This window comes from Pseudorasbora parva, chromosome 2 (assembly GCF_024679245.1).
Source record: "Pseudorasbora parva isolate DD20220531a chromosome 2, ASM2467924v1, whole genome shotgun sequence".
Taxonomy (NCBI): Eukaryota; Metazoa; Chordata; class Actinopteri; order Cypriniformes; family Gobionidae; genus Pseudorasbora; species Pseudorasbora parva.
The window spans coordinates 9,367,420-9,394,262 of NC_090173.1; the positions used below are offsets into that span (position 1 = coordinate 9,367,420).

Below are 26,843 nucleotides of genomic sequence, written 5' to 3' on the forward strand. Positions count from 1 at the left end.
ATATTTTTTTAGCAAGTACATACAAATGAGGGAAAATTACTGAAAATTAAGTGAATGGACAATGCATTCTGGGCCAATAAAATACACACATCTCACTTTATGTGGTGTTTCCAAATGGAAACAATTCCACACCATAACCTATGTAGTAGGCTACAACATCTCTTATGTGGAGCCTCCATATCACTTAAGAATATCTTCTATAGCTATAATTCTATATTATATATTATATATCATCTATCTATATATTATATACACTGTTAAAAATTACCTGTAAATTTTACAGTAAAATACTGGCAGCAGGGTTGCCAGCCAGTTACTGTAATTTTTACAGTAGCGGTTCTGTAATTTAATTTACAGAATTTTACTGTAATCAAAAAATACAGTACAATTCTGTAAATTAAATTACAGAACCTCTACTGTAAAAATTACAGTAACTGGCTGGCAACCCTGCTGCCAGTATTTTACTGTAAAATTTACAGGTAATTTTTAAGTGAGAAGAATTTTGTAAAATGCAGTATATATATATATATATATATATATATATATATATATATATATATATATATATTCCCAAATGCTGCCAATGACTGGCAGCTGAATTTTAAATTTAAACTATTAACTGCATAAGCTTCAATCAATTGTTAAACTGCAAAAAGTGTTGTATAATACCGGTACCTTAATTTACTTATAAAAAAAAAAGACGCTTTTTCATTGAAAAGTAGTCAACATTTATTTAATACATAACTTTTAAAGAATATATTTTGTATTATTTTTAACTCATTTATTCACAAAATGTAATTTTTTAAAATGGACAATTAAAGGGTTAGTTCACAAAAAAAGTTGTGTTGCACCCAACAGAGGGATAGAAAGCGATCAGATTTCATCAAAATGATCTTCATTTGGGTTCCGAAGATAAACAAAGATCTTAGGAATGTGGAATGACATGAGGATGAGTAATTAATGACAGAATGTCCAACTAATCCTTCAAATGTTCTTAAATTACTTGAACATATATTAGCCATCACATCCTCTCAAAAAAAAGTAGAAAAACGCAAACTTTGTTACTTCATAACCACAAGATGACCAACATGGTCATAATAAAATTATTCTAAAAACCACAAAGATGCTGACGAGTCTTCATCACTTCATGAACAGACCATGGCACCACGAACAAGGCCCGAAGTCCAACAAACTTCTGATCCAAAAAAAGGAGAACCCCACAGGATGCAAAGAGTGGCTAGAAAAATTTAAAAGAACAGAGGACAATATATTAGATACATTACAAAACATTATGATACAGCCAGACACAGATAGAGGGAGGACGGATACAGTCAGAGACAGAAAAATAAAAGGAAAAAGAGATGATGTGTCTGTACTTCTTACATTTTAGAAATTCCATTGAAAATCCATGACTTTGCAAAGAAGAGTGGCAACATGTGGGTTCACTGCAACCTGTTTCTTCTGTACCATTTGCCCGGTCGTCTTAGATGGCGCTTTTCCTTTCGACTTCTTTGTTCCCCTCTCCGGATTAATACCTACAAAGCGTCTAAAGGGTCATAAAAAAGTCTTAATAAGGTATTAAAATTAACTTCAGGATTCCTGCATATACCCTGATCTTAATTAATATTGTTTGTTTTAAGACCTTCTCAAAATATTTTAAGACCTCATCACACTTCAAGTTCTAATCAGCAACAAACCTTTAACTTAATAAACAGTTGTAGTAGAATGTAGAATTAAAATCTCTATCGTAGGCCAATTTTGTATCGTTTATATTGCATATCTGTTTCGCGACGTATGGAGGGCGACACATCACCTAACCGCGTATTTCGCAAAATACGTAACTTCACCCGTAGACGGCGCACGCCAGGGATGGAAATTAACTTTTTTGTCCACCGGCCACTGTGGCTGGTGGATTTCAAAATCTACCAGCCACTCAATGTTTTTACCAGCCACTTTCTTGTTTTTAACCGACAATGTGTAACTGCATTTGAAAATTAATACTACAAGCTCTACAATACTTGAGCAGTTTCTCAAGTCTCAATGAAATGCTGAAATTTTCTCTTTCACACAAACCATGAACTGATATACATTTCATTAAATGAGTAGGGGTCTGTGCTCTGTGCGCTCTTTTTTTTTTTTTACCTGGATGTGGCATTTGGTTGATTCGTGGTCTTTTATGGCTTCCAGTTTTAGGTTTTTAGTCCCAACAATGAAACTATTCGTTTTGGCATCTTCTGAAGCATGTTGACGATATACTGAGCAGAACATTGTCAGTAGGGAATGGGATGCACCGAAATCAAAATTCTTGGCCGAAACCGAAAAAGAGGAAACCAAGGCCGAAAATCGAAACACCGAAAGAAATTATGACAATTCTAAGTACCATTGCATTTATGGCTAATGCTATGACTGTGTAACTTTACTAAAAAACAAGGCATTGCAATTGCATAAATTAATATTAAAGTTTCAAATAATAAATAAATTACAAATTATGCAAATATTTATTTAGCACATTGCAACAATGCACAGTATAAAATAAAATTCAAACTAAAATGTTTAACTTGACCTCACTCATGTGTACATTAAATAATAATGCACCTGCAGAAAGGTACAGAAATTGAATAAAGTAATACAATGTAAAATAACTGCATATTTAACTGTTTAAATGAAAGATTAATCCTTATTAAACTTACAAAAGCTATTCAATCAAGAGCAGTGAGTGATGTCCTTAAACTGACAGCAGTAAAGGCTACTGCCCCTTTAAGACCTAATGTAGACCTAATATAATGCGTCGTCTTTCTCGACTGTATAAACTTCTTTTAAGGCATATTCAGACTATGTCTGCTTGGATACTCATCAAGATGGACATGTTGACATACTTCTTGTGTGAGTTTGTCCATTCAAGCACAAGACTTGAAAGAGAACTCAATATTTGAGTTTATTATACTTATGGGGATGACAATAAATATATTCATGAATACTTTTTGGAGTCAAACTCTTTTGACAAAGCTTGAACAAAATTTAATACCTCATAAAATCGTGATTAAGACTTTTTAATACCTTTTAAGGGTCTTAATTTTCCCAAAATGGATTTATCAACTTTTAATACTTTTTAAGACCCCGCGGACACCCTGTGGTTCTCTACTTCAGTCTTGAGGACCTCCCAGAAAGTTATAGATGTCCACTAATTAACCCAAAAAAGAAAATGTGATGTTTATCTGCTGACCCCCAGGGCATCTGAAATGTAGGTGTGTTTGTTTCTTCAGTAGAACACAAATGAAGATTTTTAACTCCAGTTGTTGCCGTATAATGCATGTCAATGGGGTGTATTTCTATGAGAGTAAAAAACACACAGACATACGAATCCATATTAAACCCTGCGGCTCGTGGAGACACACTGATGTCTTAAGACACGAAACGATCGGTTTCTGCGAGAAACACAACAGTATTTATATCATTCTGAAGGCTGTTGGACACAGATTGCATTAGAGGTAAAAAAAAAAAAAGAAAAAAGATAAAAGATAAATACTGTTGGGTTTCTCAGACAAGCTGATTGTTTCGTGTCTTAAGACATCAACGTATTGTCACAAGGGTTTAAAATGGATTCGTATGTGTATGTTTTTTTACTCTCATAGTTCTTGTATACTCTCATGTTACCATTGACATGCATTATATGACTGGCACAGAGCAACGGTTGGAGTTAAAAATCTTCATTTGTGTGCTACTGAAGAAACAAACACACCTACATCTCGGAAGCCCTGGGGGTAAGCAGATAAACATCACATTTTCATTTTTGGGTCAACTATCCCTTTAAAACCACCTGTTTTAACTCATTAGCTTGCTGGTGTGAAATAAGGAGACATCTAATTTGCCCTGAAAAATTTTATGTATTCACGAGTTGACAAGCATTGTGTTAAAGGCCTCAACATATGACATAGATAAAACATATCTACATATTTAGTATGACATATCTACATAGATAAAATATAAGATCTGATATAACATATCTACATATGTAACATACTGGTACTGAAGTTGTTAGAATTCAACCATTACCTTTGAATGAACTCCAAGGTACATGCTGACTCCTCCTGGTACTCAAGATTGAAAATATAGTATGCTGCAAACAGAGTGGCAAGGCCAGACAGGAAACTGGGCTGAATCCCCTCACACACAACCTCGCCTTCAATAGTCAGCATCCAGTGTCCACTTGTCAAAGTGTCTCCTAAAACAACAGCATGTGACAAGTCATTTTTAATTTTTATCTTTCAGCTTTTTACATTTAAACTATATTTTAATATGCAAGAGTGAATTAACTCATTATTTTAAACTAAAGTTAACAAGAGGCATTACAAACAAACAATAAGAAAATTAGAGCAGATGTCCAACTGAACTAAAATTTTCTTTCTATAAAAAGGCACAAAACGACAATGGGGGCAGAACATCAGTGTAATGTAATACTGGTAACACAGAGTACAGCAGCAAGCATAAAGCCAACAAGACAGCCTTACAAAAATACTCCACTGAAAATTAAATGGAGGAACACAACATAAGAAAAATCCTTAAAGGGATAGTTCACCCAAAAATGAAAATTCTGTCATCATTTACTCACCCTCATGTTGTTCCAAACCTGTATGAGTTTCTTTGTTCTGCTGAACACAAATGAAGATATTTGGAAGAATGTTTGTAACTAAGCAGATAGAAAAACCATTGACTAACATAGTATTTTTTCCCTACTATGGTAGTCAATGGTTGTTCTATCTGCTTGATTACAAACATTCTTCCAAATATCTGAAATATCTTCAGCAGAAGAAAGAAACTTCTACAGGTTTGGAACAACATGAGGGTGAGTAAATGATGACAGAATTTTCATTTTTGGGTGAACTATCCTTTTAATAGACACAGAAACTAGAAAAAAAACACATAAACAAAAAAAGTACAGAGGTACAAAGAACACTGTTAAAGTAGTTTTTTTCTTTTCTTTTCTTTTGGTTAAGGCTAAGTTCTGGTCAATTAAGAGAGTGCAGACTTACCAAGCACAATTAGTCGTGGGCTCCCGGGTATGGTGTGTGTCGCTTGAAGGTCAGCTGCTGTGGCGCACCTCTATAAAAGGAAGAAAAAAAAACATTAACTGTCCATATAAACTAATACAAGAACATACACACAAAAAAGTGTATTTCAGCAATATACTTACATTCGCAAGAAGCAGAAGACCATCCGGATCCTCTCGGAAATGTGCCAAGATGAGTTTAATCACAAGGGGTCCAACTTCTTCTTCTTCACTTGACAAGACTTTCTTGACAACTTCATTTGTGGGTTTGTGCTTAAAGAAGTCAAAGAGGACTTGACCATACTCCTGCATGGCTTGGTTGAGCCTTTTGTGTATGGCGATACTGGTAAGCTCCTCAAAATGTGCATATATGTGCTTTTGCACGAACAGGTATGGCCATTTGCTTTTGAGGTCTTTGATAGAAAGTACTTGTGTATCATTAATGTCCTTTCTTTGCAAATAGTAAGTTTCCTTCATTAAGGAACAAACATCACCCCTGTCAGCTCCACTTTTTCCATATCGCTGGTACAAATTCTCTAAAGTTTGTCTTTTTTCCTCTAGTACATCATCAGAATTTGCAAGCGGAGGCTCAGGCTGCCATTGTGTGCATCCGTATGTGGCTGTTGGTTCTCTGCATTGCAATCTCTCAGGTCTGTCAGTTACTCTACTGATCCGTCGCCTACGTGATAAAGTATTATCTCTATTGACGTGTTCTACACGTGTTTTTATTTGTTTCAAGAGGGAGTAGTACCCAATTTGATTTTTTTCTTGAGTATCATCAAAATCAGAAAAGCTCTTTGGATACTGTTTGACAATTTTGAGAGCAACAATAAGGCACTGTGCTTTGCTTGGATTTTTCTCATGTTTCCTAATTTCATTTACAATTATGCGAATCATTTTGCGCCGATCTGGGGGGAGTGGTCTCTTTCCATTCGCTACTGCACTGCGCAATTCGCTCGGCATTTGGTTCCAAGGAACCTGAAATGACTCAGGCCAAGTAACTGCTGTAGTTGAAGAAAGGCTTGATGGGCTAATGTTTTCTAATGTGACAGTGGAAGAAGGCAGAGGTATTGCTGGAGGGACATCACCAGATGGACTTTGTTCTCCAGCTGATAGAAAAAAAATATATATATATCATCAATATGCCAGTGTTATGTAAATGTGCTAATATTCTGATCTGTTATAAGATAAAATAACTATTTACAGTGTAACAAAAATATACTTTATACAAATATATACACATAATACCTTTCTTAAAGCTGTCTAGCAGTTTGCGAATCTGGATGGGCGGGAGTAAATCAGACAGGTCCACCCCTGGAGCTCCCTCTACATACTTAAGATCATCTGTGCTCTCCACACCCAAGCTAAGAAGTCTCTGCAGCAACAGTTCTTTCTTTTCTTCAAGAAGACCAGGCAGCGCTTTGGAAATGACCTTTTGTACTTCCTCCCCCAATGTTGTAGACATCATTCTAGAGAAGGAAAAGAGTGGTGAAGAGCAAGCACTGACAGGCCACACAACTTGTACATGGGCAGGGGATAGTAGTCCAATAGGTTTTCCTGGCTGACACAACACAGCCTTTTTGCAGGTTTCTCAGAAATGCAATGAAGGCCCTGATCAATGAGAACTGAAGTTTTATATCTTTCTGTGATAAAGTTGACAGAATCTTCTTGAATGAGAATGGCTTTTATTTTGCCAAATACAATTCCATCATCAATTTGATCAAGCACAAGAAACATATTTTTTTTGTACTTAGTCCCTTTCACTTTTGCTTCATGTGAAATTAGTGTGTTTGACTGACAGTTAAGGTGTGAAACAGCTTCTCTAATATCATCATTGTAATCCGATGGGCAAAATTCTGTTCCTTTTTCAACAACAACATGGGGTGGGAAGAGACTACCAGCACTTAAATAAGCTTGAAATAGCTGATGCCTTTCAGCAAGAGTAGAGCAAATGTTCTTGAAATTGTGCAACTTTCGTGAACACTGCTTGAAATATGTGTGTTTGCTTTCAAATCTGAGGGTCCAGAGACGAATGAGTGGCCCAAACTGGACTGTTAGTTCTGGATAATGAGTAACATAGTGGTGTTTTGGCCTCAGAGGATTGTCAGGAAATAGTTTCTTTCGAAAATACATGTAGTCCTCAATCATTACCTTTAAGTAGGCGATCTGTCCTGAAGAAATGGCAGGTGCACAAATGAACTCAACCATCTGTCTGAGTTGCAAAACAAGTTGCCACACATCATTGTCAGCTGGATCCCTTATTTTATCTCCTATTAACACTGGTAGTAATCTCAGGAAACACCAGTTCTGAACCGCATGCCCTCCAAGTTTTTCACTCCCAGCATTTATGTCACATGGCTTATCATGTGCATCATTACCTAGGTATCTGAATTGATTTACCCTTCTATTTAGTTCCACATATGTAAACTGTTTCTCAACTCTGACCAGATGTTTAATGCATAGAGCCAAATCATAGGACACAACACCTTCAAACAGATCATGCCCAATACATGGAGGCAAGCCAGGCTGGCAGACATGGTAATGTGTTAAGTCATTGAAAAGTGAGTCAAATTTGACCCCTTTTTTTAGGTGCACATCATCTGCTTGGACATTACCTATATATGACTGCACAGTCCTGCTTGGCCCCTTGGCCAGTGGGTCTGCCACAAATGTTGGTCGATCGATCTCACAGAATCTGCAAAAGAAGGAACTGGTGCTGAAATTTTCAACAAAACCCCCAATTGCATGTGAGCCAAGATTGTCTCCGGCAATGGCACACACAATTGCTTTCCTAAACTCACCACTAGACATTTGGATACCACTCACCTCAAGGTCTTTGAGATCTTTTATCAACTGTCCCATCACAATGTCATGTCCGAAGTACTTGAAATCTTGCTCTCTGCAAAGTAGAACAAGTTGCATATGGTCAGTGGTTGACCGATTATGAGGCAAAATGTCCCCTAAAGTGAGATAGACTGCCAGCACTTTGTGTTTTTTTTTCCCTGAACCTAAAGGATTGACAACCTCAAATGAATCCTGGTAGAGAATCAAGCCCAGGGACATGGGATCTGACTTAAACAATGCATTTTCTGCAATTACTTTTCCATCCCAAATGTCCTTAAAAACATTGCTGTCATGAACTTGCAAACGGGTGTTGCTGTGCTGCTCCCGCATGGACTCGCTCTTGAAAAGACTAGCAACTGTTTGTTTTATTGGAATGTACTGGGAAAAACATTCATTTCCAGCTTCATTGTTCCCTAAACAAATTGGAACGGGCTCAATGTAGTTAAAGCTTTGCTTAAACACAGTTTTCCTTCTCTGATCAGTTTTCAGTATCCGAGTGTTGCAAGTGTGAAGAAGATCATCCACTTTAATCTCATCTACCACTCTTTGTATGTCTGTCACAGGAACTTCAAGTAGAATCAATTTTTCTTTTAGTTTACTCAGCAAATTTGACATGCTGATGTCATGTATATCCTGGAGTCCTTCAATGATTGTTTGAATAACAGACGTAGGAAGCAACAACTTTGCCTGCAACTTCAGATAAAACAGGGCCAGGTTTTTTAGAAACATGTGATCATCTACATGTTCAGGGCATATCTCATCTACAGTCATTTCACTTGAGGCAGCAGCCTCACACCTGTCCTCAGAATGGAGCACAGACTCCTGAGTGCTTCTTTGGTTTTCACTTGTTCCCTGAACAATGGTTTCAATTAGACTGTGCTCTGTCTTTCCTTTATGACATCTTGATAAATGTGATGTGAATGTAGACAAGACAGTATATGTTTTTTTGCACTGTTTAAATGGACAAGATACTGCTGTGCCCTCTTTCAAATGGGTTTTTAGATGTGAAAAGAACCCAGTCAAGTCCTTACAATGCACAGAGCAACAGTCAATGTGACAAGTCAAATCATTACTGATGAGTTGTGCCACAGCTACAGGTTGTCTCTCATTATGATACCGGTATGAGTGTGACTTAAATGCATTAAAGCTTTTGAAAACCAAACAGCAGTTAGCTATTCCACACTTAAAGGTTGCATTTGGCAAATTCCTGTGTAATTTCATGTGCCTTACATAAGCCAAAACGGTATCAAATTCACGTGAGCAAAACTGACAGATCATCTTGAACCTTATTCTTTTGGATGCTAACTATCCTTAATTCCCACACTCCGAAAACAATGCTATCTGGAGACAGACGGTACAATACAATGGATAGAAGAAACTAGGCACAAAAAAAAGCGCGCGCAAGCGCCAAAAAAAGTGCGCGTAAAACTTTAAATGCATTTTAAACAGTTATAAATGCTCTACACAACATACTTCCTTGCTAATTATGTATAAATAAGACACTATAATACATTTTACATGCTATACCAGATATAAATTCCAACTGATGCAAAAATAAAAGAATATTAATCAAATAAAAGAGGGGGAGAAAAAAAAACACTAAAATCAAAGTCTAAATTGCCGCTATAAGTCACCGTTCTACAGCCGACAAGCCAACAATTGCAACAGCCACCTATCTTTATTGCTAACTGGAACACCTTGCACTGACCTGTCTCTGATCTTCCCACTCAACTGCACTGTACAAACCCAAGTCGACAACTGAGACCAGACACATTCAAGTCACTCGAGCAAGAACCCAGAAGCAAAACACCAGAAAAATATTCTACAACTACAATAAGTCAACTCGTTTGTTTAGGTCAGCGTCACGCATGCTCAGTTCATTTGTTCAAGTGTCACGCACTGATAAGGTGCCCTGTGCACCCTGTGCAAAAATACAATTTGACAGTCGACATACAAAAACACAAATATCTGTAAATAGCGTATTTAAAGGTCAATAAATATTCGGTTGCGTTTTAGTAATACATTCACGTTAACTATACAATGCAGACTTTTTATCAAACGGTCTTCCCATTACCTGAAGTTAACAAAAGCCCACAAATCCACACCTCTGGTCAACTGCAGCGACGCTCCGTGAGCGGGCTGTCTGTGAGGCTTTTTCAACGCGAGCAACACGTTTTCATTTCTACGTCCGAGTTGACTGTTGAGACTGCCTGTGTGTGGTGTGCCACGCAGCTGGCACTCGTGAACGTTAATCACCTGCCCGCTCTCGCGGTCCCTCGCCCCGCTGCCTGTCACACCACACTGTGCATTGCAAATTTGATTCACACCATAAAATAATCCCGCCAAAGTATGCTGATCAAAATTAAGTTCACGTGAATACTCACTGGTGTCACGGAATCATGTAATTCATAATTTAGGAACATAATTTAGATTTTCTACCCATAGATGCTATAAAATCTTACCGCGACCGCAATGCTCAAATCCCGCGCAAGTCTCCTTCGTGCACCGCGGACGGAGGAAGCGTGAATACGGGGTTACCAATATTAACCGATATCTTCATATAATAGTCTATGACAGTTACCAACATGAAAAATAAAAGTCACTTACCACAGTAGTTGTGAATCACTCTTGCCGTTCCTCGAATTTCGACTGTTGAAGATCCGATGGCTCCGTAGATTTGAAATTCACAGCAACATTCTGTAAATTTGAGCAAACCGCCACGCGACCCCAGAATGCATTGCGGTTTACAGCAATATGCTGTATTATTAAAAAAACAGCCATCTGCTGTAAAATATTGCTGTAATTTTTACAGCAATTCATTACAGTGTATCTATAATTCTAATTCTAATTTAGCCTATATCTATCCTAACTCTCTGTCGCTGTCTATACCTATCAATCAATATATCATTTAAATCTAGCCTAAATATAACTAACCAAAGTGCACTATACATCTCACTTGTAAAATCTACACAAAATGTTTCTTCTCTCACAAATCCCATTAAGTGAAGATGGATTAACTTCACTTTTAAACTGTGGGGAATGAGGTTCATTCAGATGTGTGACTGTGTGGTTTGTTCCCGCCCCTTATAATCAAAGCAGTTTCGACAGGCGCACCTGATGAAACACTTCGGTGCTTCGTTTAGCGGTAGTCACGTGACATCGGTGTGTCGAATCACAGCTCGGAGCAGCGTTTCAAAGCATCCGCGCTTTGGGATCTCGATACAGTGTCGAAACGTCAGGTTCGCGTCAGCCATCCCTAGTAATCGTTTCTTCGTCACGTTCACAAGCGCGTTTCTGTCTTCTAACCGATTGACAAAATAAGCTATGTTCTATTAATAACGTGGTGTGTTTAGAGCAGTAATCGGACAGCGTAAAGAGTGTACATCGCACAGACCTTCAACAGGGAGAACAACAGTTCCTGTCTTTAAATGATGTGTACAGCATCAAGCTTTTCTTGCAATCTCGCCGCCTCTTTATAAGTTACTAAAGTACAGACGGTCACTTTCACACACGAGAAGTGTAAACACAATGGAAGCGCATGCAGTTGCCGTGGTGATGAACAACAAACTTGCTGGTAAAGCAAAACGTATCGCGAGGCTAAATCATTAAAATAACGGCAATGTAAACAGCGCTTATTTTGCCAAACAATCAGCCACTATTGGAATAAGCTGATAATCATTGCTTTGGTTCAATTCTTCTCAGCTTGACGCTCACAAGCTCGGTCACAGCGTGACCATACTCTCGTTTGCGACTATGAATAGATGTGTGCGATCCATACAATGTAATTAGGGGCACTTGAGCGTTCACGTTTCAAAAAAAAAAAAAAAAACTGAACGTGGCACTGTCGTGTGTTCTACTAGCTTGCAAAACAGTTTTTCAGAATGCTTCAGAGCACTTTGGATATTTATGCAAATCTCCTTATGAACAATTACATTATTTTATTAACATAATTTATATCGTCATATGTTGTATACAGTTGTAAGGCTGTATTCCATGTCCCTCATGTGAATTTTAATGAGTATCTTGCAATATAAGGCATATAGGCCTACATTTCAAAATAAGAGTCTCATCTTTTAGCCAAATCAAATTCCGATGCAGTATTGTCCTGTTTAACACCGTGAAGCTGCTTTGAAACAATTGTCATTGTAAATGTGCTTTATAAATAAAGTTGATTTATCGATTGATTTATCTGGTTATACAACGTGTTTCAAATTTGCCCTTCTAATTTTTTCTCTCATTTTTCTCCTACAGGAGATCAGTTTTTCTGGCTAATTTTCTCCACCAGCAGTGCTTTTCCTCTGCTCCCACAGGAATTAAGTTTCTAACTAATTTTCTCCATTGCAGCAGCAGTGCTGTTTCCTCTGCTCCCGCAGGAGCTTCGTTTCTCTGAATGATTTTCTCCACTGCACCAGCAGTGCTGTTTCCTCTGCTCCCGCAGGAGCTCAGTTTTCTCTGGCTAACTCGTGTCTTTGAGAGCAGAGGAGACACAACATAAAATCCAACAGTTCAAAACGTGAATTTCTAGCCCTGCTTGGCCATTTAAACTTTGCAATGCACATCGTTCCGCAGGGTCGCCCCTTCATATCGCATCTCCTCTCGCTCACGTCCTCCGTCCACTCGCTAGAAGATCCCATCTCCATAACCCAAGCATGTCATGGCGAACTCAGGTTATGGTTAATATTTCTAATTTAATGGAAAGGCTTTTCTATTTTGCTATAGCTATCTCGTTTCATGCCCCATCAATATATAATTGTTCACAGACGCTACCCCCTCAATCGGTTCGGGGGATTTTATCAAGGTAGTTGGTTCGCTTCTCCATGGTCACCGGAGCTCAGGACATGACACAGTCCTTAGCACTATTCAAGCTTTAACAGCTCATAGTACCAGCTTTCCCGTGGGAGAAATAATGGGCCACTAAAAGCATTTTTAAGGGCATTACAACAACGACACAATGGTGCATTGCATAAATTAGAGCCATTCCTATGCATCTGCTATGATGCCATTTTTAAGGTGCCTCGTTTGTGATCAATATTATAATATTATTATATTGCGAACATTTATAATATATTTAGTAACATATATTCATAATTGCTAAACACATCCCTGGATCAGAAACCATGTTGCTGACTCCCTGTCTTGCTTTCTATTTCAGAAATTCAGGACGCTGGCTCCAGAGGCGGACAAATTCCCAACTCCAGTACCTCACTATTCGCAACTAATATTCCCGTAACCCACCCGCTAAAACCCCTCCTCAATACATCGCTCGATGTCATCCTCCAAGCGATGTCTCCTAGGACCCTCCAATCCTATGTGACCGCTTGGAGAAATTTTAGAGCATTCCACATCTCCTACAACATTCCGTTCCCCGATTTTACTCTCCTTTTAATCACCTTGTTTATTTCCCATCTCAATACTATAAAAGGCCTCCAAGTCGGGTCCATTAAAGGTTACCTGAGCGGCATTCAGTTTTCCACGAACTGATGTATGGCGCTCCTTCTCAGGAGATAAATAACTCTCAAACCTCCCTCCTGATCAAGGGATTCAAAAATCTCAGCCCACCCGTCCTGACACCAGACAACCTATAACACTAAACATCCTCAACAAATGTATCCATACCCTACGCACAGGCTACCAACCTCTCAATACCGCCCGGACACTCGATTCCAAGTTTATCCTGGCATTTTCTCGGGTTTCTCAGATGCTCAGAACTCGCTATCACTTCAAAATTCGACCCTTAAAGCCATCCCACCATCTCAGACTTATAAGTACTAGATGGAGAAACAATCTCCAATGGAGAAATTCCCAAGCGGCCGAAGCAATTAATCTCCCAGTCAAACACTCATGCTGTTCTTTCATGTTTTTCAGTGAGTCCCCGGGAAGTTCCCACGCAGCACAAAAGAGAGTGGAATGTTTCCACGCAGCACGAAAGAGTGGAATGTTTTCACGCAGCACGAAAGAGTGGAATGTTTCCACGCAGCGTGAGAGAGTGGAATGTTTCCACGCAGCGTGAAAGAGTGGAATGTTTCCAAGTAGTGTGAAAGAGGCATGAAGCGTGAAAGAGTGGAAAGTTTCCACGCAGCGTGAAAGAGTGGAAAGTTTCCACGCAGCGTGTAAGAGTGGAAAGTTTCCACGCAGCGTGAAAGAGTGGAAAGTTTCCACGCAGCGTGAAAGAGTGGAATGTTTCCAAGCAGTGTGAAAGAGGCACGAAGCGTGAAAGAGTGGAAAGTTTCCACGCAGCGTGAAAGAGTGGAAAGTTTCCACGCAGCGTGAAAGAGTGGAATGTTTCCACGCAGCGTGAGAGAGTGGAATGTTTCCACGCAGCGTGAGAGAGTGGAATGTTTCCACGCAGCGTGAGAGAGTGGAATGTTTCCACGCAGCGTGAGAGAGTGGAATGTTTCCACGCAGCGTGAGAGAGTGGAATGTTTCCACGCAGCGTGAGAGAGTGGAATGTTTCCTCGCAGCGTGAGAGAGTGGAATGTTTCCACGCAGCGTGAGAGAGTGGAATGTTTCCTCGCAGCGTGAGAGAGTGGAATGTTTCCTCGCAGCGTGAGAGAGTGGAATGTTTCCACGCAGCGTGAGAGAGTGGAATGTTTCCACGCAGCGTGAGAGAGTGGAATGTTTCCACGCAGCGTGAGAGAGTGGAATGTTTCCACGCAGCGTGAGAGAGTGGAATGTTTGCACGCAGCGTGAAAGAGTGGAATGTTTCCACGCAGCGTGAGAGAGTGGAATGTTTCCACGCAGCGTGAGAGAGTGGAATGTTTCCACGCAGCGTGAGAGAGTGGAATGTTTCCACGCAGCGTGAGAGAGTGGAATGTTTCCACGCAGCGTGAGAGAGTGGAATGTTTCCACGCAGCGTGAGAGAGTGGAATGTTTCCACGCAGCGTGAGAGAGTGGAATGTTTCCACGCAGCGTGAGAGAGTGGAATGTTTCCACGCAGCGTGAGAGAGTGGAATGTTTCCACGCAGCGTGAGAGAGTGGAATGTTTCCTCGCAGCGTGAGAGAGTGGAATGTTTCCACGCAGCGTGAGAGAGTGGAATGTTTCCACGCAGCGTGAGAGAGTGGAATGTTTCCACGCAGCGTGAGAGAGTGGAATGTTTCCACGCAGCGTGAGAGAGTGGAATGTTTCCACGTAGCGTGAGAGAGTGGAATGTTTCCACGCAGCGTGAGAGAGTGGAATATTTCCACGCAGCGTGAGAGAGTGGAATGTTTCCACGCAGCGTGAGAGAGTGGAATATTTCCACGCAGCTTGAGAGAGTGGAATGTTTCCACGCAGCGTGAGAGAGTGGAATGTTTCCACGTAGCGTGAGAGAGTGGAATGTTTCCACGCAGCGTGAGAGAGTGGAATGTTTCCACGTAGCGTGAGAGAGTGGAATGTTTCCACGCAGCGTGAGAGAGTGGAAAGTTTCCACGTAGCGTGAGAGAGTGGAATGTTTCCACGCAGCGTGAGAGAGTGGAAAGTTTCCACGCAGCGTGAAAGAGTGGATTGTTTGCACGCAGCGTGAAAGAGTGGAAAGTTTCCACACAGTAAGGAAATGTTTTATTGTTGTTGTTTCTCTCATATTTCTCTTTCCCGTTTTTTCCTTCTTTTGGAATATCTACCAGCTACGCACACCAAACCAACTTCAGGGGCCTCCTGGTCAAGCAACCAGGCCCCTTTCCGAATGCCAGCCCGCCAAGCTCAGCTTTTTGGGGGGTAATTAGCCAGGCGGCTGTCCTATGCTCTTAGCATTTTGGGGGGTACTCTGGGTTTGGACCAAGTTCGAGCTCGAATCCCTCCCCCCCGGACAGCACGCCAAATACGCATTTATATTACTCTATATAATTATATGTAAGTGTGAACTCGTGAAACGATGTTTATTAACAAAGATTCGGGAGGAGGGCTTTCAGATAATTGACACAGGTGGAGAGCACTCAGCTAATCAACAAGAGGTGCATATATACACGCAGCAGTCTTACCTCTGTTCTGTTGACAGTTTATCAGCATTCCTCCTCCACCCCTTCTCCACATTTTGTTCTTTTAGTTCTAACCACTTACACGAAGGGGGGGGGGGGGGGGGGGGGGGGGGTACTCTGGGTTCGGGCCAAGTTCGAGCTCGAATCCCTCCCCCCCGGACAGCACGCCAAATACGCATTTATATTACTCTATATAATTATATGTAAGTGTGAACTTGTGAACTAAAATATATCAGGTCTTTTATTGATTTAATACTGATGATTTTGGGATACAGCTCATGAAAACCCCAAATTCCTATCTCAAAAAATTAGCATATCATGAAAAGGTTCTCTAAACGAGCTATTAACCTAATCATCTGAATCAACTAATTAACTCTAAACACCTGCAAAAGATTCCTGAGGCTTTTAAAAACTCCCAGCCTGGTTCATTACTCCAAACCGCAATCATGGGTAAGACTCCCGACCCGACTGCTGTCCATAAGGCCATCATTGACACCCTCAAGCGAGAGGGCAAGACACAGAAAGAAATTTCTGAACGAATAGGCTGTTCCCAGAGTGCTGTATCAAGGCACCTCAGTGGGAAGGAAAAAGTGTGGCAAAAACGCTGCACAACGAGAAGAGGTGACCGGACCCTGAGGAAGATTGTGGAGAAGGACTGATTCCAGCCCTTGGGGGACCTGCGGAAGCAGTGGACTGAGTCTGGAGTAGAAACATCCAGAGCCACCGTGCACAGGCGTGTGCAGGAAATGGGCTACAGGTGCCACATTCCCCAGGTCAAGACACTTTTGGGCTACAGAGAAGCAGCACTGGACTGTTGCTCAGTGGTCCAAAGTACTTTTTCGGATGAAAGCAAATGTTGCATGTCATTCGGAAATCAAGGTGCCAGAGTCTGGAGGAAGACTGGGGAGAAGGAAATGCCAAAATGCCTGAAGTCCAGTGTCAAGTACCCACAGTCAGTGATGGTCTGTGGTGCCATTTCAGCTGCTGGTGTTGGTCCACTGTGTTTTATCAAGGGCAGGCTCAATGCAGCTAGCTATCAGGAGATTTTGGAGCACTTCATGCTTCCATCTGCTGAAAAGCTTTATAGAGATGAAGATTTGGTTTTTCAGCACGACCTGGCACCTGCTCACAGTGCCAAAACCACTGGTAAATGGTTTACTGACCATGGTATTACTGTGCTCAATTGGCCTGCCAACTCTCCTGACCTGAACCCCATAGAGAATCTGTGGGATATTGTGAAGAGAAAGTAGAGAGACGCAAGACCCAACACTCTGGATGAGCTTAAGTCCACTATCGAAGCATCCTGGGCCTCCATCACACCTCAGCAGTGCCACAGGCTGATCGCCTCCACGCCACGCCGCATTGAAGCAGTCATTTCTGTAAAAGGATTCCTGACCAAGCATTGAGTGCATAACTGAACATAATTATTTGAAGGTTGACTTTTTTGTATTAAAAACACTTTTCTTTTATTGGTCGGATGACATATTTTTTGAGATGGGAATTTTGGGTTTTCATGAGCTGTATGCCAAAATCATCAGTATTAAAACAATAAAAGACCTGAAATATTTCAGTTGGTGTGCAATGAATCTAAAATATATGAAAGTTTAATTTTTCTCATTACATTATGGAAAATAATGAACTTTATCACAATATGCCATTTTTTTTGGAAGGACCTGTATAGATTTAATGACTTTATTCAAGTAGCAATGTGTAAAAACTAGTGCTAATACAAATCAAGTCAATAACAATAAAATGTATATATTTGTATTGCAGAGGAGGCACAGAAGTTGCATCTGAATTGGTACAACTACACCTGATTGTTTTAAAAAGGTAAGGTTTTTAGGTCTACATTTAAGTAAAAAACTGTAATCAAAACGCTTAATTCGGAATCATTCAACCGAAGCAGCTGATTCATATCAATACGCTGCTGAAATAGCACAATTTCGACTAAAAGTTGCTTGATATTTACTTGTTAATTGAATGTTTGTATACAATAAATATCACTGTAATAAAGTTTGTGGATGGAAGGAAGGAGGCGGGAACCGGCGAACGTTCAACAACTTTCACACCACAATCACATTTGCAATCATGCTCATATTCGTGAAAAATGTTCTTTAGTGATAATGCTTCATTATGATATAATCATCTCATTCAAGTACTTTTTTGTTGCAAATCTTGAATTTTATGGACATTTCTTTCTACTTTCTGGGCATTTGGCTTTTTTGAGACAATCCTATAAACACCGCACCACAATAACAAAAAAAAAACATTAGAAATAAGTTATTGATTGAATTTTAAGCGTAAGTTTTACATCAAATCACACAATGATGTTAACTAATAAATCAGGTAATGCACCAGAAATGTAGTGATATCTTCGTAGTGGTCTTGAGTTAAATTCCAGACAAGTCCTCTTGGGCTGACAAGACAAGTAGCCTACAAATGCGGCTGAGATGAGACTAGACCTTCAAAACATGTTCAGACCTATCTCGAGAGACCAAGACTTCAGTACTATAACACTGTGGCCCTGGCCAGTGTGTGAGGGAAAGATTAAAAACCACACCTGTGTGTTCAGAAACTCCACCCTCTCACAACACTTACAGGAAGAGACTGACTTGTTATTTCTCCTTTCAGTCACGCTGACTTTCTCTTGACAAAAGCAATGAAGAATCAGTGACCAATGAAGAATGAAGAGGAAAAACTTTAAAGAAGGATTCAATAAGTTTGTTTCTGACCAGACAGCAGATTCTTGTGGTTATTCATTTGTGAAACCTTGATTCAGAAAGTGAAAGTAAAGCTCAGATTTCTGGAGCTCAAACAGAGAAAATGGCTTCATTCCCTGAAGATGATTTCTCTTGTCCTGTGTGTCATGAAATCTTCAAGGATCCTGTTCTTTTATCATGTAGTCACAGTTTCTGTAAAGAGTGTCTTCAACAGTTCTGGAGAACCAAGAAAACTCAGGAGTGTCCTGTCTGCAGGAGAAGATCCTCTAAACCTAATCCTCCATGTAATCTTGTGTTAAAAAACTTGTGTGAGTCATTCCTGAAGGAGGGAAAAGAGAGGCGTTCATCAGGATCTGAGGAGCTCTGCAGTTTACACAGTGAGAAACTCAAACTCTTCTGTCTGGAGGACAAACAGCCGGTGTGTGTAGTGTGTATTAACTCACAGAAACACGATAATCACAAATTCAGACCCATCGATGAAGTGGTTTCTTCTTATAAGGTAAGACAGATTTACAGATGAGGATAAACACTTAAAGGGATAGTTCACACAAAAATATAAATTAATTAATTAATTACATTAATTACTCATCCTCATGTCAAACCCGTGAGACCTGTTTATCTTCAGAACAAAAATGAAGATCTTTTGGAAGAAATCTGAGAGCTTTCCATCCCTCCTTTGACAAATACGCAATCTCATAAGTTCCTACGGAAGCTCAAACATGCTGTGTAACATGAGAATAAACCTCACTGGTTCTTAAACTTTTTGAAGCATCAAAGTGGTAGTTGCGTAGACTGTCAGTGGAGAGACAGAAAGCTCTCAGATTTCATCAAAAATATCTGAATTTGTGTTCAGAAGATGAACAAAAGTCTTACAGATTTGGAACAACATGAGGGGAATTAATGACAGAATTTTAATTTTTGGGTGAACTATCCCTTTATGCTTGTATATGTATTATATATACAGTGCCTTGCGAAAGTATCCGGCCCCCTTGAACTTTGCGACCTTTTGCCACATTTCAGGCTTCAAACATAATGATATAACACTGTCATTTTTTGTGAAGAATCAACAACAAGTGGGACACAATCATGAAGTGGAACGAAATTAATTGGATATTTCAAACTTTTTTTAACAAATGAAAAACTGAAAAATTGGGGGTGCAAAATTATTCGGCCCCCTTAATTTAATACTTTGTAGTTTCACCTTTTGCTGCGATTACAGCTGTAAGTCGCGTGGGGTATGTCTCTATCAGTTTTGCACATCGAGAGAATGAAATGTTTGCCCATTCCTCCTTGCAGAACAGCTGGAGCTCAGTGAGGTTGGATGGAGAGCGTTTGTGAACAGCAGTTTTCAGTTCTTTCTACAGATTCTCGATTGGATTCAGGTCTGGACTTTGCCTCGGCCATTCTAACACCTGGATATGGTTATTTTTGAACCATTCCATTGTAGATTTTGCTTTATGTTTTGGATCATTATCTTGTTGGAAGACAAATCTCTGTCCCAGTCTCAGGTCTTTTCCAGACTCCATCAGGTTTTTTTCCAGAATGGTCCTGTATTTGGCTCCATCCATCTTCCCATCAATGTTAACCATCTTCCCTGTCCCTGCTGAAGAAAAGCAGGCCCACACCATGATGCTGCCACCACCATGTTTGACAGTGGGGAGGGTGTGTTCAGGGTGATGAGCTGTGTTGCTTTTATGCCAAAAATAACGTTTTTTTACATTGTTGCCAAAAGTTTCAATTTTGGTTTCATCTGACCAGAGCACCTTCTTCCACATGTTTGGTGTGTCTCCCAGGTGGCTTGTGGCAAACTTTAAATAACACTTTTTATGGATATCTTTAAGAAATGTCTTTCTTCTTGCCACTCTTCCATAAAGGCCAGATTTGTGTATAAGACTGATTGTTATCGCTTCCACAGTGCTCCTTGGGATATTTAAAGCTTGGGAAATCTTTTTGTATTCAAATCCGGCTTTAAACTTCTCCACAACAGTATCTCGGACCTGCCTGGTGTGTTCCTTGTTCTTCATGATGCTCTCTGCGCTTTAAACGGACCTCTGAGACTATCACAGTGCAGGTGCATTTATACGGAGACTTGATTACATACAGGTGGATTCTGTTTATCATCATTAGTCATTTAGGTCAACATTGGATCATTCAGAGATCCTCACTGAACTTCTGGAGAGAGTTCGCTGCACTGAAAGTAAAGGGGACGAATAATTTTGCACGCCCAATTATTCAGTTTTTGATTTGTTAAAAAAGTTTGAAATATCCAATAAATTTCATTCCACTTCATGATTGTGTCCCACTTGTTGTTAATTCTTCACAAAAAATTACAGTTTCATATCTTTAAGTTTGAAGCCTGAAATGTGGCAAAAGGTCGCAAAGTTCAAGGGGGCCGAATACTTTCGCAAGGCACTGTATTAATTTATCACAGGAACCTCTAGTGTCTTATATATTTTCTCTTTGAATCCCAGGAGGAGCTCAAAACATCACTGAAGCCCTTACAAGAGAAACTCAAACACAATAAAAAGATTAAAGGAGAGTTTGAGAAAACAGTTCAACAAATCAAGGTGAGGAGGTTTAATGAAAACTCTGAGTATGTTAATCCTGAAATGAGGGCAACTCTGGGTTTTCCGTATCAGAATGGGAAGATGTCAAACCTGAGAAAGCAGAGTAAATCAACTCATAGTTCAAGATTTAACTCAGAGTTGGTTGAACCACCTCATTGAAACAACCATAACAACTAATATTTACCATATAAAGATGATCAAGCACAGATGCTTCCAGAATAAGTTGCATCTTTGAGATGATTGAAGTGAATGTGATGTGATTTCAGTCTCAAGCTGAGCTCACTGAGCGTCAGATTAAACAGCAGTTTGAGAAGCTTCATCAGTTTCTCAGAGATGAAGAAGAAGCTACGATCACTGCACTGAGGGAGGAAGAGGAGCAGAAGAAGCAGATGATGAAGGAGAAGCTGGAGGAGATGAACAAACACATCTCAGCTCTTTCACACACAATCAAAGACATGGAGGAGATGATGAAAGCCAATGACGTCTGCTTTCTGAAGGTCTGATTTCACATCATTGATTGATTGATTGATTGATTGATTGAGTTCTTGATGATTAATGCTGTGTTTGTTCTGCAGGAGTTTCCAGTCTTAATGGAAAGGTGAGTGATCTGTTGGTGTCTCTCGTCTCTCTGGTTCTGATCCAAAGCCACTGCAGTTCTGACTCCTGAATGTTCTTCCAGAGTCCAGATCTCACAGCCGGATCCACAGATGGGTTCTGGAGCTTTGATTCATGTGCCGCGGTACTTGGGCAACCTGCCGTTCAGAGTCTGGAAGAAGATGCAGGACATCGTCCAGTACAGTGAGTCTGGAGAAGATCTGAGCTCTCACACACACTGTAAATCACACACACACGCACACACACACACACAAAATAACACATGGGTTTCTCATGACACAAAAGCGTGTGATTCTTGTGAATCTACAGACTGAAACAATGAAGCTCAAATATAATATTGTGAACTCAATGAACTTCATATGTATTTATCAGTTACTCGACGAGTTTTCATTATGACGGTTTTACTAGATTCAGAAACACCGTGATGAGGGTCTGTTCAGATAATGATGTGTTTACCAGAAGAACCTGCTTCAGTTACACTGAGATTTATTACATCTGAAAATATTAACATGATTGATTATTCATAACTGACACAAACATAACTGACAGAAACAAAGTATTTAACACACACACATTAAGACCCAGTTTAATGAAGATGATCAGATGAAACCGGATTGATACCGATGCAGTTTTTCATCTCAACAGCTCTGATTGTTTGATTGTGATTTTAATCTTTTCCAGAATATCAGTTTCCCTTGATGAGAAACACACGTTTGAATCACACATTTAATGTTTGTCTCTGATGCCATTAAACACTGATGATAAAAATGAGTGTGTAACTAAAAACACTGACAGTGATCAGAGGAAAATGTCTGATGTGTTTGATCAATAGGACGAGTGTCATAATTCCTAAGAATCTGTGATTGGTTCACTCTTGATCATTATATGAAGATCAGAATAAAAGCAGCTGTTGATTGTGTCTCATCAGCTCCTGTGATTCTGGATCCAAACACGGCTCATCCACGTCTCGTCCTGTCTGAAGATCTGAGCAGTGTGAGATATATTGGGAATAAACAACCACTTCCTGATAATCCAGAGAGATTTGACTATTATGAGTGTGTTCTGGGTTCAGAGGGTTTTAACTCAGGAACACACTGCTGGGATGTGGAGGTTAAAGAGAGTTTAGCCTGGAGTCTTGGAGTAACCACAGCATCAAACCAGAGGAAGGGACGTGTTTTCTTTAACAATGATGTCTGGTGTGTGAAGTACGGACTGGGTGGGTTTGGTTTTCATGTTGAACAGGATCTTAATCGTGTGAGAGTTGATCTGGACTATGACGGAGGAACAGTGTCATTCTCTGATCCTGTAACTAACACACATCTACACACATTCACAACCACCTTCACTGACACACTCTTTCCATTTTTCTGTTGTATTGGCTCTCTGAGGATCTTACCGGTCAATAGTCAGAGAACGTTACACCTGTAGGTCTGGATCGAGTTGATTTCATCTTTTACACTCATGTTTCCGGTATTCAATTCATATCACATGAGTGTTGGTCTGTGATTGGGCCACAGCTGATCACAGTGATGATCCAGCAGTGACACTCATCATAATGCTGTTATCTTAGGCTTGTTCGACTTCACCCAGCGATGCACAGACCGATCGGCGGCAGACTTGAAGCACTGCATGCCGGTTAGAAATTTTTTCCGACTTGAGACAGCGCCGACGGCACGTGACTGTGACGTATGTCAACAAAGTACCGCGAGAGCGATTCGAGAGCAGCCGGCTGATGCAGCCGCTGCAGATTCTCAAGGGGGACTGCAGAAGGATGCAAGAGCTTTGATGACGACACAGCTGATCCACGATTGGCCGATTCGCCGTATGACAGCGATCACGTGCGTTTCGTGTTTATTATAAACCTTATGTTACGCTAATGCTCATAAATCATTTATTTATAATAGTAAAACCTCTTTTCATGTAGTCGCGATGTTATATTGTCATGTTTATCAAACTAAAACTGATAAAAACCGTTGACAACACTTCATTGATAGTGTTGGTTTAATGTTGAACTTTATTCTTGTCCAAACAGACACTTTATTAAGCAGTAGATACCCAGCAAACACACAACGTTGGCACAACGCACAAACCTTCTAACAACGTTGACACAACATGGCCAAAAGGTTGCTATAATACGTTGTGTGGTGAAGGTTGTTACAGTGTTGTCACAACGTTGACTTTGAACCACCGTCCGGACCATTGCTTAAAGTTGTGCCAAGGTATCTGGACAACCACTGGGCGACCTGTACTCGTCATCACTGTCCCGAAGCGTGAATATCAGCCTTTTAAATTTCAACTGACAGTTGAACCGTCTCATTATTCTCACGAGTAGGCTAACGTTAATAACTTGATACGCGGATACGTAAGTATTGCTTTTAATTTAACTTAGCTGTTAGTAAATATTCAAACAAGCTACAATTTCCACGTGACATTCATTTGTTCTTTATTTTACAAACTACAATTTTTTTTAAAAATAAAATAAACGAACAAATCATGTTATTATTCATGGTGGAGTTGTGTATTTATAACAGTTACACGTTACCATCATAACGCTATTTCTTTTAACGTTACCAGATTTACTCAGATCCTTGCCGTTAAGAAAAGTGTTCAACATCTCATACCTGCTGGTTTCTGGACTTGCATTTCTCCTTTGGATTTGTTGATATTTCCTGGACATGATTCCGCTTACCGACCTCATCACCAGGCTTTCGAATACGATTTTCTGCCATCTACAAAAACAGGTTTTGTTTTTAAATGTCCTGACCCTTTGCTTTTTTTGTGTGTTTCATGTATTATACTTAAACTAAATAATAATTTATTCTATTTTATTTATTTTTTACAAAATGTATCTGTATGTATGGTCGCTTACCACATGCTGTTATAATAAAGTTGAATTAGTTGAATAAACTTGTATGTCATTTTTACTCTTCAAAAGTGTGTTGCAGGTGTTGATTATAATTAATTTACTGTTAGGCCCATAAATAATAGGATAAACAATAGGCATATAAAAAGTATAATGTCTGAAATTAAAAATGAACCACTATGGGGAATGGGGAATATAGCATAAAAAATAAGTTGTCAGAATGTCGTCTTGAAGTTGCTGAATGTTGCTACAGCCCCGTGGCGTCTTACAATTCTACGTTGTTACAATGTTGTGAGCACGTCGACATGCGACGTTGCCATAGTAGAAATGCAACGTAACACAGATGTTGCCACAACGTAAACGTGTTTGCTGGGTAAAGTATTGAATGGAAATGTCTTCTCAAACATCTGTATTTGAGAAATATTGCATTTATTTAACTTCAGCTGTGATAAAGTTTGCAAACGCAGTGCAAGCGTCACCACGGGAAGCAGAAAGTGTCCGACTTCACGTCTCCGTTTGCAGTTCCTCCCCGCTGGCACTCGGCTACTCTCGCCGATCGCATGCATCCAGCCGCAGCCGATGTCGAACACACCTCTTCTTAACCCGCACCGGATCGTGGGCGGGAAGTCTGACACAAGTGGGCGTGTCTCTACTTATAATTACTTTTGTTTTATACAAACTGTTCAATCAACTATCACAAACTATGCATCACTTGAAAGCTAAAACACTCAAGATTCATGTTCTGAACTCGTTTTTGCAATAAATACACCAGAGAGGAAAGGGTTAAATTAAATGCTAAAGCAGTGGCTATTTAAACATTAGCAAAATAAACGCGGTACTCATCTTTCATCTCCTGATGTTCAGATCAGATCGGACGAATCCACGAAACAACAGCATACATGTCTGTGTAAGAGTCCACTCTTCAAAATGCATCCCACTTTTAATCCAAAACAACCAAAAAAATAAGGGGAAAAAACTAAAACTCCTCCGTTGTTTGCATAAGCGTTTTGCGTTAGAGTAATCAATCATGTCCATTTTCAATGAAATAGCGATTATAATCATTATTTTGACAATCTCCCCTGTACTGTGGACTGTTCCGGTCATATTAAACCCTCCCAGGTCTTTCTCCTTCAATCACAGGCTCTCTTTGGCTCTCTTAGGAGACATGATAGAAAGGGAGCGCATTACTGGCTGATATATCTGTCAGTCAAATCGCCGGTCCTTTTAGTTGGATAAGCCAGTCAATGCCTAGCCAATGCAAAGCCAGCATAGATTTGATTGATGGATGTAGTAACGAATCAAAAGACAATATTTTGCACAGTGTTTGTAAGAGATGCCGTAAGAAGCATTGGTGAATACAGATGTTCTTAGCGTCTCCATAGTATTCATTAGTATCCAGCGCCTGCCAGTGTAACTGTGCGTTCACACCGCCGGCGGCGAGAGCGGCAAGCTGGCCGGAAGTCATTCATTTTCAATGGGAGCCGGGCGGCGAGCTCCGGCGAGAGCGGCGCTGCGCGTCTTGGACGATTTGGGCATCGAGGAGAGTTGAAATCAGCTCAACTTTATGGTAATGAGCTATGGCACGGTTCGGCGGCAACCAATCAGAATGTAGAAGTGCTCCGCCTTGAGAGAAATCCAGAGATGCAGGCCTGTAAACTTTGGTTTCGACCACATTAGTTCCCAAGCAAAATGTAAGAGAAGTTGATCATTGCTGTGCGGGTTCCCCGATCATTTAGGACGAGATCATTCATAGTGATGTGTAATTTGTTAAGAAGTCGCGCAACACTATTTTACAGGCGCTAGAACGTTTTGCTCGTCGTTCAGCTGGAATGCAATTTATTCTTACTTTCACATTTAAGCGAATCATGAGGTTAATTTATACCTTACTGTGGTCAGTCTATCCATCAACATGCTTGTTTGATTTCCGGCCTCTTTAAATACAGTTTAAAAAAAGAAAAAACATTCGATCTACGTCAGAGCGGCAGCGCGTCCACAGAGCTTTCTACAGCGTCGTTGGCAGGACGGCAAGAGCGAATTTAGACGCTTTCGCCGGCGGCGGTGGCGGTGTGAACGCACGGTAAGTGCCACACACACTTACCACACAACGCGCAACGACTAAATGAGAGACTGTTTTTATCAACTAAATTAGTTTTTTTTTTACACTTGTAAATTCTGTAAATAGTTGCTTTAGTTATCAGGGACTGCAAATGCATTATAATTAGCAGTTTATTGCA

At 40.1% G+C, this 26,843-nt stretch overlaps 2 protein-coding genes across 3 annotated transcripts; one reads left to right on the forward strand and one right to left on the reverse strand.

Moving 5' to 3' along the window:
• Positions 1-783: 783 nt before the first annotated feature.
• On the reverse strand, positions 784-10,660 carry LOC137049987 (uncharacterized). Of its 2 annotated transcripts, none has more exons than XM_067428733.1 (9): positions 10,499-10,660; positions 7,874-7,946; positions 7,663-7,742; positions 6,296-6,516; positions 5,192-6,156; positions 5,031-5,100; positions 4,054-4,222; positions 1,384-1,546; positions 784-1,237 (listed from the first exon to the last, which is right to left on the reverse strand). In XM_067428733.1, the coding sequence occupies exons 4-8, from the start codon at positions 6,513-6,515 to the stop codon at positions 1,387-1,389; spliced, it is 1,584 nt and encodes a 527-aa protein (XP_067284834.1). In that variant the 5' UTR covers position 6,516; positions 7,663-7,742; positions 7,874-7,946; positions 10,499-10,660; the 3' UTR covers positions 784-1,237; positions 1,384-1,386. The 2 variants fall into 2 exon arrangements, with proteins under 2 accessions (XP_067284834.1, XP_067284835.1); XM_067428734.1 differs by lacking the exon at positions 10,499-10,660 and adding an exon at positions 9,600-9,701.
• A 7,797-nt stretch (positions 10,661-18,457) lies between these two features.
• On the forward strand, positions 18,458-24,772 carry LOC137091576 (zinc-binding protein A33-like). The gene is made up of 6 exons (XM_067456133.1): positions 18,458-19,063; positions 21,036-21,131; positions 21,398-21,628; positions 21,707-21,729; positions 21,811-21,929; positions 22,675-24,772. The coding sequence occupies exons 1-6, from the start codon at positions 18,668-18,670 to the stop codon at positions 23,172-23,174; spliced, it is 1,365 nt and encodes a 454-aa protein (XP_067312234.1). The 5' UTR covers positions 18,458-18,667; the 3' UTR covers positions 23,175-24,772.
• Positions 24,773-26,843: the final 2,071 nt, after the last annotated feature.